Source organism: Galendromus occidentalis, unplaced genomic scaffold (assembly GCF_000255335.2).
Source record: "Galendromus occidentalis unplaced genomic scaffold, Mocc_1.1 scf7180000077488, whole genome shotgun sequence".
In the NCBI taxonomy this organism is placed as follows: Eukaryota; Metazoa; Arthropoda; class Arachnida; order Mesostigmata; family Phytoseiidae; genus Galendromus; species Galendromus occidentalis.
In genome coordinates this window covers 1,045,102-1,055,731 of record NW_003805476.1, presented here as the reverse complement: position 1 = coordinate 1,055,731, position 10,630 = coordinate 1,045,102, and the positions used below count along the sequence as shown (strand labels likewise).

The 10,630-nt window shown below is 50.3% G+C and overlaps 3 protein-coding genes across 3 annotated transcripts; 2 read left to right on the top strand and 1 right to left on the bottom strand.

Moving 5' to 3' along the window:
- The first annotated feature begins 368 nt into the window (after positions 1–368).
- LOC100904380 (CMP-sialic acid transporter 1-like) lies at positions 369–2,190 on the top strand. Its single transcript, XM_003746172.1, has 2 exons — positions 369–1,101; positions 1,910–2,190. Exons 1-2 carry the CDS (start codon positions 369–371, stop codon positions 2,188–2,190), a joined length of 1,014 nt encoding a protein of 337 aa, XP_003746220.1.
- A 154-nt stretch (positions 2,191–2,344) lies between these two features.
- LOC100904239 (uncharacterized) lies at positions 2,345–5,055 on the bottom strand. The gene is made up of 6 exons (XM_003746171.3): positions 4,746–5,055; positions 4,573–4,658; positions 4,217–4,441; positions 3,802–4,072; positions 3,360–3,599; positions 2,345–3,245 (listed from the first exon to the last, which is right to left on the bottom strand). Exons 1-6 carry the CDS (start codon positions 4,927–4,929, stop codon positions 2,395–2,397), a joined length of 1,857 nt encoding a protein of 618 aa, XP_003746219.1. The 5' UTR covers positions 4,930–5,055; the 3' UTR covers positions 2,345–2,394.
- A 196-nt stretch (positions 5,056–5,251) lies between these two features.
- On the top strand, positions 5,252–5,898 carry LOC100901035 (acylphosphatase-2). Its single transcript, XM_003746067.3, has 2 exons — positions 5,252–5,551; positions 5,661–5,898. The coding sequence occupies exons 1-2, from the start codon at positions 5,320–5,322 to the stop codon at positions 5,816–5,818; spliced, it is 390 nt and encodes a 129-aa protein (XP_003746115.1). The 5' UTR covers positions 5,252–5,319; the 3' UTR covers positions 5,819–5,898.
- Positions 5,899–10,630: the final 4,732 nt, after the last annotated feature.

The following is a 10,630-nucleotide window of genomic DNA, read 5'->3' as shown; positions in this document are numbered from 1 at the left end:
GCTAAGCATGTGGATACCGTGAACGCTGTGTACCGAGGACACGGCAAGGGAATTTTGTCGAGAACATCCCCAGGACCGAGAGGAAGATTTGCACGAAGATCCCCGGGAGATCGAGTTTCGAACCGACAATCCAGATTGAGTCCCGACGTCTCAAGTCCCAGGGGAGATTTCGGTAGGCATCCGACTCTGGACTCCGCCGCGCTCCAGACCCAGTCGAAGTTGGTTCGGTCTCCATCAAGAACTTCGTATGTCAGAGCGCGGTTGTCTTTCACTCCGAGACCTCCTCGCTCGGATCGGGCTGCCCTCTCTCCCGGTTCTTCTGTAGCACCGCCACCAGCAGAACCCGTCAGGGCGCATTGAACCTCCAAATGGACGATGCCGAGCCACTGGTTGTGGAATCAAAAATCAGCATTTTCGGCGCTCCTTCGACGCTCAATGTTGCTCGACAGCAACCACTCTCCAGCAGAACTTCGGTGAAACTCTGTTTCTTGATCGGATCCAGCGAGCTCGTGAAAGTTGTCGGCTCGTACGGGATCCGGTACTACAATGGCGATACTTTTCCGATGGACCAAACATTTTTCGTGGTGCTCCTGGAGCTCAGCAAAGCTCTGGTCTGTTTCTTCGTGCATACTCTCACGCACGAGGGCTCGGCCTGGTCACCGTTCAACTGGAGACTCCTTCTACCGAGCGTAGTTTACGCAATGACGAACAACATATTCCTCCTATCGCTGGCCTATGTCACGCCGGCCGTGTGGATGGTGCTCGTGCAAGCAAGGATACCGCTGACATTATTTCTGTACAAAGTGTTATTCCGGAGAATCATAAGCGGCTCTCAGTGGATTGGAGCCTCCCTCATGTGTATCGCCATCGGGGTTTGTCAGCTGCCGGAACTCAGTGCGGGAGTCACGCGCAATCTCGCTGTTGCTTTCGTGCTCGCTTTGTTAAATTCAGTTTTATCGGCTAGCGCTGCCGTCTATACGGAGTTGCTCTTCAAGAATCCTCAGCACTCCAATATTTGGAAGCAACAGTTCCAGATGTACACGGGCGGAGCTGTTTTCGCTCTGGTGCCGTTCATCTACTCGTCTCTCGTCTTCCAAAAAGGTATGTCCCTACACCAAAAATCGTCTGAACTCTCTTTTCGTAAGTTCAGAGACTATCAATGATCTCTAGCGAGATCTTGGTCGGGAAGACCTCCAAGTACTCGCATTTTCGAGTGAATCATGTCTCGCGGGGCAATTATCGTTCGACTATGACTCCTGTCCATCGGGCTCCGATGCGACCGACGCTTCAAATCGTATTATAGCTCTGCGCGATACCTCGACGCGAACACGAGAGCGCGATGAGCGACGCTCTGAGTTCGACTCTCAATGGCAGTCGGGAATTACATCTGGTGAATAGTTAGAACAGATAGGATTGTACTCTGTAGGGTGGCTCCCTGGGTCAATGGAGAAAAACCCCCGATGTCTACTATGAAGAGATCCAATCTCGATGAGCTTGAACCGAAATGCTGGATGGATTCTTCACGAACGAGGGTCTGGCAATGGATATTCAGAGAGAGAAAATGGAGAAGCGTGTCATTTCCCCTCATTCCGAAGAGCGTTTGGCGCCACATATCTCCATATATGGCTGTCCTCCAGTATCGCAAATTCTCGGACTACCATCGCATTGACTGTGTGCACTGGATGCATCAGACCAACGGTTCAATTTGATCAGATCAGGCAAAAAAATGGGGAGTCAGGGAAGCCCAAGCAGAGGCTCTACGAACCCGATAGTTCCATGAAACCAAGCAAGGGAACATTTGTCCGAGGCTGTATGCGACCCTACCCTAGAGATTCTTTGCTACGGAGAACTCGATGACTGACGTGTCAGGGATCACGAAATTATCCTAATTGAGATCTTTGATTTGCAGAACTGATATCGGAGGCTCCGGCGTCGATCTGGTGCCTGGTATTATTGACGTGGTTTACGGCGGCGATGCATGGGATCTGTGTCGCGCTCTTGGTGAAGAAATTGGACAACGTCGTGAAATATCAAGTTGCGTGTGTGGTCCATCTCCTGAATTCCGGCCTGAATCAACTATTGTTCCCCGATCGATTCACACTGACCCCCCATTTCGCCATAAGCCTCATCATATTATTTTACGCCGTGCACGTATACGAGAACAGAACGTTCGCTCTGACCAAGCGGTGAAGCTCGAAGCGCCCCGACCCGTGATGACTCCATGGAGCTCCCGAATCCTCAGCGGAGCGGACCGATCCGCTTGAAAACTTTGTGATGTATGAGTGGCATTATCAGGCACTCTACGATGGCGGAGAATAGAATATATGTAGGTGATCTTCACATTCAAACTCTTCTCCTGCTTTATTCGTGAACCTCCAACTTCGTAGAATGTAACTAGAACAGAACGGCGTGCAGCTTGTCGAACTCCTCGAGCGTAAAACGAGCCTTAGCGAGAGATGATACTTGATCTGCGGTGAATATCGTCCTCAGTGATCCCGACTGAGATTTCCAAGAGAGCGATATGTCCTCAGGAGTCATCTGCATGAGCTGTAGGAGATTGCTAGCTCTGGCAGCACTCACGTGCAGGGTGTTTTCGTTCCCGCGCTGCCACGCATCAGCCATCGAAATCGCTCGCAAGAGAAGCGACTTCAGGTGAACAACCTCGTTCTCAGTGAGGAATTTCTGTTGGAAAATATACGACTCCAAGCTAGTGGATAGCGAATTGAAGAGGAGACCCATCGCTTTCGAATAATTCTCGAAAGGCAGAGAGCGTTTCCAGAATGCCTCCATTTCTTGCAGAGATGACATATAAGCCAGAAATAATTTCAGAGACGACGAGACCGGTGATGACATCGAGATTTCGTTCATTCTGTGTTCGTTGATGAAACGCAGAAACACCGATGTTCCTTTCTCTTTCAACATGATTATGCTGTTTGTTGCGACCGAGCAGTGTAGACTACAGCGATTAGCTAAATAGAAACAATTATTGAGGAAAACAGCGACCTTGAATGGAGAACAGAGAGCTTCAGCCTCGCAAGCCGACAAGTGCCTTAACAGACAGGAGAATACAGGGAGGAGAACGGACTCGTGTTTGAGTCGAAGAATACTGTCGGCTAGTGAGGGCACCCACGACGAGACGACGTAGACTCTCATGAGGTTATTCGGGATATGTGAGATCTCCGCTTCTTCCGTGGGCTCCAGAGCTGTCAGCATCATTTCTTCCATCTCGGAGACAATTTGTAGCGCTGAAATTCATCACGAGCGGATCATTAGCCAAATTGAGCAGGAAGATCCTGCAAACGAAGAAAGCTCCCTGGATCAGCAGGCGGATCACAGAGGCGCTCGAAACTGAAGATTACCTTCTTTGGACCCTTCCGCCTCTGTCGCGTAGCCAGTCAGCAGGTTTGCGGTTTGGGGAAGATTCGAATGAATATTCGTCGCGAGATCATCGATAGCCTCCGGATTCTCTTCGCGAGCCCGCTGTCCGAGAAGGTTCAACATCGCTGCAATTTCACGGCTGTTTTCTTGCAGCGAAAATAAGGGGAGGATTGTCTTGCTTATGAAGGTGTAGACTGTTTGGAGATTTTCCAATGGATTCACTGAAATCCGAAAAAGAAGGAGACTGTTACGAACAGATCGAGAGAATCCTACATTGATGGCGAATCCGTGATTCATTTCCGTTGGAAGGAAAGTCCAGGCTTGTGGCCAGCTGGCCAACACTAATCTGGGATGCTCTCTCCAGGGATGACAAAGTTCCTTCAACAGCCCGGTCATCTCGGAATCGACCTAGCCCAGCAATACCTTTAGCTTCTTCTGCTTTCTCCACCATGATGACTTCCAGCTGAACGAGGGACGTATTTTCGGAGCACGTAATCAGACATTGGTCGTTGACGACGGGACGGACTATGTTTTCCACGAAACACTCTAACAGCTCTGTCGTCAGGGTCGAGGAGTTCCTTAGACCATTCAGCAGGGCAAAAGTCTTCCCGGCCTCTGACGAAATCGTCAACTTGCGCGTTCGAGGGAACTCTGACTTCTGCCATCGGACTTGTTGACGCCAATCTCCTGTCAGCTGAAACGCAGAATCACCGTCGGTACTATCAGTAATGTCTGGGAGGAATCGTACGCAGAGAAAAATCCAACGGTATAGAGTATAGAGCCTCGATTGTTTCGCTTGAATGTCACATCGCGTCTGAATGCTCCTGTCGAAACTCACCTCAGAAAGATAATGCGCTTTGATTTTCGTCAACCTCCGAGTCACCGGTTTCAGTATGGCTGTCTCCTCCCCTCTCTGGCGCATTTCCAGTCGGAGACAGTCCAGCAGGTGGTCGGTGTCGTTGCACGCTCCTACTCCTTCGCCAGCAGAAACCCTTTCCGATTTGCTGCGTACAGCTCCTTCCAGGTTCCGACACAAATTTATGAGCAAAGTGATTTTCTCGCACTGTAATGAGTAATGAGCAATGAATATGGATTTGGCGATGCGTTTGCGGCAAGAGTGCTTCATCACTACCCGATCGAGAACTTCAGCTCGAAACCATAGGGATTGAGAGGAGGCTCTGGCTGCTCACTTACGATCCAGAGGAAGTCCGGGTCCTGCGATGAGGATTCGAGCACATCAATTTTCGAACGGAGTTCATCAAGCTTCAGTTGGAATAAGCCTGGAATATAGATTATTCCCGTTTTATCGATGAAAACTCTTTCTCGAAAAACGAAGAGACACATACGAGCAGCAGAAAAATCATTACCTTTGCTCATGAAGCCGGTCGGTTTCGGGTCGAATCGCCGCGTAATGTACTCTTCCAAGGAAGCCAACAGAACTTCAGCGTCCTGTATACGTGACCCTTCCTTGAAGAAGATCTTTTCACTTATGCCGAATTCATCAGTTTTTTCATCTTCCGTCGACGTCATGACGACTGGCGCTGCTGACATCGTGACTGGAAGTGATCTCTCCTAAGAACCCGAACACCTGCCAGGTATCACCATATCCCGGATCCACTTTCCCGGATCTGACTGAGTTTCCAGGGGATAAATCCAACGAGCGCCTTTTCGAACATCAGAGCACTCAGACTGCGCCCTCCCGCCTGATGATGAAGTGATCTCATCAACTTCAGGATCGAGCGAGCGATGCGGATAGGTTCGGAAGCTGGAGCGTGTAGCTATCTCATGATATAATCATGGCTGAGGAGAGTTCCCCAGAATCGCACGTGAGCGAGTTATAGAAGTGGAGACTCTGCGACCTTCCGACAGAAGCTCTCTCGCTGCAACGACTCGGGGCACGCTCGGGTTCGTCAGCAGTGTCGTGCAGACGAATTCGATCCGATGAGCCGCTGTTTCGCTAAATTGTGGATAAGTGCACTCGTCGTGCTCTCTACCACCCTCTGGTGGAATCTCGACCACCTACTGGATTTAGACGCGATGACATTGCGCGCATGCTCCTTTGAAGTCTTCGGACTTGTCCAGGGTGTGTTTTTCAGAAAATACACTCAACAAGAGGCCGTCAAACTCGGCGTTGTCGGATGGATTCGCAATACTGCGCGAGGCACCGTCGAAGGTACCGAATAGACCTTTAGCGGCCTGGAAGATGCGCAATCCGACCGAACCTATTCGGTAGGATAATCGGTTCTGTGATTGTGGTGCATAACTAGGCTTCTGATTTTCAGGAGAAATCCAGGGTCCAGAGGACAATTACGGTGATATGAAGCGTTGGTTGGAAACGAAAGGAAGTCCGCAGTCTGAAATAGCTAAAGCGATATTCTCGGATGAGCGAACCATAGATAAACGGGATTTCGAGTCTTTCGACATCCGCAGGACGAGATGATTGTAGATTTGGCTGACGCGAAGTTCGCCCCTGTTCATACTCTGTAAAAAAAATCAAGAAATACACGCAACAAAAACTTATCAGATTTTTTCTCTACGGAATCGCTCCATTTACGCGATGTACTCCGAACAGGCAAGACTTCAGGACTGAATCAAGTGTTCGAATCGAATTTGTTGAATTTCAACGTGATTGTGAAGAGAGCAAGGACCTCCGCTGGAATTCGCGAGCGTGTTCCTCTGAGAGGACGATAGTAGAATTTGCATGAATCTCATTGAGGGATTCGCGCTTCAAACAAACTACATAGTAGACAAATCCTTCAATCTCGGACCGGGTCTGTTGGCCGCGATAGGCTGCGATGGTGGAAGGATACGAAGATTCTTGTTCCGCCCGACTGGATCACGCGGATCATTGCAAACGGACGTCCCATGCATCTCCGAGTCCTCGTTGGACTTGAATTTTCAAGACGCATCTGCATAAGGTTTTCCTGCTGCGTACGGGAAAATCGGATCCTATTACACAAGTACCTCGACTTACAATCTTTAACCGTTCCCCGAGATCGATCGTTAGTCAAAAAGATCGAGGAGAAAGGAAACTTCCCGCCTTATCGGATCACCCTTCCTCTGGAACTCATCGACATGACTCTCTGATTTCATTCCCCTTGTTCTCCACGCCCCCACGACGTTACCATTCCGTGTACTTTTCGTGGATTTCCGGGCTGCGTTGAGCTCGGGCTCGAGATCACTGATTCTGGAGGAACGGGCAATTTGTCGTCGCCTCCGCGACCATCGCCAACCCTTACAAACTAACGCTCTCAGATCATTCGCGACGGAATTGGCGCTTTTCGCAGGCTATGGTGTACAGCTCATGTAGAGGAGGATCTCGCAAACTTGGAGCGACTGGAACTAAAATTCCTCATAAAAGTCTCGAGGATCTTCAAAATTCCTTCAGCCTCGAACGGGCATCTGCCTTCGAGGAGTTCAGAAAGTAACAAGGACGGAAGCTCGACCCTTGTTCCCCCAGCACGGACAGACAGATGGGACCGGGAAGCAACCCGATCGACGCAACTGTCACGTGACATTCGATTATCCGTCCACGGATATCCTCATGGTGAGTTTTCATTCCAATTCTGTGATAGCCCATGGCCCCCGTATCACGCTTCCAAACGAAAAAATATCTACACTAGTCATGCGGGTGAACCGAAGAGTGTGTGAGGAATGATTCGAGCACCGTCGGGCAGCATTCGAACCCCTACGAAGTCTCCCGATCCGCATTCTCCCGGCAAACGGAGACGGCGTGAAATCCATTCTCCGCGGTCGCGATGCCCCGCAACATGGCCCAGTAAGGATCAATGATCGCTCGCGATATTGAGTGTCTCCGTACAGGGACGGAGTACTCTGCTTGAATGCAGATTTCCTCCGATCGACATTTATTCGACGTAATCTGATTGAACGGGGATACCTAACGAAATCACGTACCTATTGACAAAATTATGACCGTCAATTATCGCTTTCGACAGAGATCACCGCAAGACAGCCGGAATCGAAGTGTAATACGTGATCGCTGGGCGAATTGGTACCGCTCAATTCTCTTGCTTCCTGCTGGCGACTGACAGCTCGTACAGTCTCCGAGCTGCCCAGAACATCACTCGACAGCTTCTCTGGTGGCAGCTCCTGGACGTCCGGCGTTACGTCCTCCAAGGTTAGGATGAACCTTGCCCATTGTTCGGATCTTGTGGACAAGTCGCTCACACAGAAGCATCCTTTCCTGTGGCGTCTCTTGAAGACCTGCGCCTTCTTGTTTTTCTTGTTCTTCTCGATGAAGTCGCGAACAATTTTCGAGGCATCGATATCCGGCTTCGACGCCTCCTTGCGAATACTTGATCGAGTCTGCATCTTCTGCGCTGTCTGAATCTCGTCCTGCAATGGTTCGATTGCGGGTAGATTTTATACAGAAGCTCGCTCCGGGAATCCGGAGGGGGGCTGAGGGCCGAGTTCTCATCAGGCAGGGGTCGTCTCGAAGAGCTCTCCTGGGTCGGGGATTGATCTCGGGACCCCGACAGGACATTCCTCATCGAAGGGGGTGAGGCTGATTAGAAAGTATTGCATGGCCGCCATCCCTGTTTTCGTCTGAACCCTGACCATGCTAGAAGCCATACGGGACTTCTGCCATATTTGATCGGTCTTCACTCACCTCGGGTATGGGGTGAGATGTCAATAGCATCCCTAACCGTGCCTCGACACAGAAAAATCCCCGCGTGCTCTTCAGTCCTCCTCTAGCCCCGTCGCGGGAGGAGCCATAGTCCTCGGCGCGGGTAATGGATACAGGGCTCCGGTCGGCCATGGACTCTCAGGACTGCCCCGACATCGCGTGAAGCGTTTCCGGAGTCGCCAGCCGCCGGATTCGAAACGGCTACCTCCGGCTTTGTCGGACGTCGATGCGGTCCATACGAATGTGCACGTGATCGGCGAGGCGCTCAATCGCCGAGCTATCCGACATCGATGGAACACGTTGAGGGGACGCTCCTCATGAATTCCATGAATTCGCGCTCGCTCTGATGAAGATCGCGCGAGTCTTTCGTTGTTGCGTGGCTGAACGTGATACGCCCTGGATTATTCCGTCCTCTCAGAGCCTAGTTAGAACCTATATAAAGAATACGAATATAAAGTTGCGAACGAGTTCGTACAAGGCGAACTCGGATGGTCAACCTTCGAATCGAGAGAAGCGCAGAGCAAAATCCGATATTTCGCGAGAATAAGCGCGATGGCCCCGAACGATGGCCACGCATGATACTGTCCATAATGGCTACAACGAAGATAACGACAGCAGCGCTCAGAAGAATGCGCCACCTCAGCGATAAATACTCATGCGGAAACATACTGATAGTATACGCAGAGGACCTCAGACCGAGAATGAATCTTTTCAATGATACGGTGAAGAAACATATTAGAGAAAAGATGGAAGAGCTGTGGAGAGAGGGAATAAACTCTAAGGCCAGCCTGGAATTGTACAGCAAATGGAAGGATACAGCCACCCCAACATATGGACTATATAGAAATAGTCGAGGGAGCGCTCTGTTAGCCCCAGCAAGAGCAGGGATGCTACCGACAAGGTCGCATAGAGCGAAGTACCAACGGATCGAGCCGCACTGTTTGAAGTGTGGCTTATTAGACGAAGAAACCATTCCTCACATTATGACGGAATGCACTCCTAACCACTTCGATATTGACGAAGTGGCTAGAAGATTGGGCCTCACTGAACAAAGTGACGAAAATCTCATGAGGAAAACAAGAAGACTGCTGGAAGAATGGGAAAGAGAAACCCGAAGGATCTGCTGAGAAATCGCCTCTGAAACAGGGTCTCATGCGTATATTTATATATAGGCTCGAGAGGATCAATAAATACCATACCATACCTTTGGTCGCCTTCCTGGCTGTTTGCCGACAATACTATTCGACGCATGAAACGAATCGCCTCCGTCGCGAAGGCATCTCACGCCTCATCCTGGTGGATTTTCACCGCCTCTTTCTACACCATATCGCGCCGGAATCGTTCAAAGCAGAGGTTCCCAAACTTTTTCTTCCGCGGAAACCCTGGTGTTCCGTGGAACCCGTCCTCATTTTTCAAGAAATTCAAAGTCCTGTCAATCGCTCTTTCCTTTCAGCTATTAGAGGAGAAAACACGCGTTTGTTCCGGACCAGACCCGAATGTTTATTGCTTAAGTCAATTCTTGCGTAAATTAGGAATGCTCATCTAGTGGGAACGTGCCTTGTGCAACGACCTTCGCAGTGCGCATTCGATGCCGATCGATGCGCCAATTAGAACGATCCTCTTCGGAATTGGGGAAGACATTTGGAATCAGGAAAAGAAGTTCCCCACAGGGCTACGACACCTAGGGCCCGTATATGACCGTACATAAGGAAGCAGAACCTCGTCGCGGAACCCCGATTTGCGCAAAGAGCAGCCCACGGAACACTGGGGTTCCGCAAAGATTTTTTCACGGAACCCCCGGAAAAGAGCGACGGAACCCAGTTTGAGAACCTCTGGTTTAGGGATTCCCCGCGACTGATGAGCTCCGTGGAGCCGAGAATCCGAAAGATACTGACGGAAATCAGCGCTGTGGGAGCTCACTGCAACAGTGTCTTCGGACCTCGCGATTCCAGGCCTTCGGCATCTAGTCCGAATCGAGGCAGCCTCGGCAGCCTCCAGGTCACCTCGGAATTATGTGCCGCAAAGGATAGAGATTAAAGGCAATTTGGACGTCGAGAGCGGAGGGCCCAACATTCCTCAATCGAGAAGCATGAGCCTCATTTCGGACTCATAATGTTCCTCGTCTTCAGCTCGAAGCACCATTCCATAATCCTGCTTCCACATCTATTCGAGCTCCTGTCGCCGGCCCCCTTCGGGATTTATTTCCACTCTCTCGTGGACTTCCGGAATACCTCATCTGCATCTGTCATCTGAGTGTGGTACGCGTCCCGATATTCAGATCGAAACTCCGATATATCTCACCTCCATCACCGACGAGGAACGAACCGAAAGCCATCGCCAGCGATGGAAATTTCGCGGCTATCGCCATCTGCCATTCTACACATCTCTTGACTCACGACTCATGATGAATTGGCTGATACAATTGAGCGGGCTCAAGGATGGAATACCTCATTTGAATTCCAAGGCCGAATAGAGTCAGATGGATGAAAGTTTATTGCTGTCTGTCATGTGCGATTAAAAAAATATGGAGGAGATCACGGTCATTTGATGTACGTTCACGTGATGATCGCAGGGATCAGCCGAGCTCAATCCCTGACTTGCCGG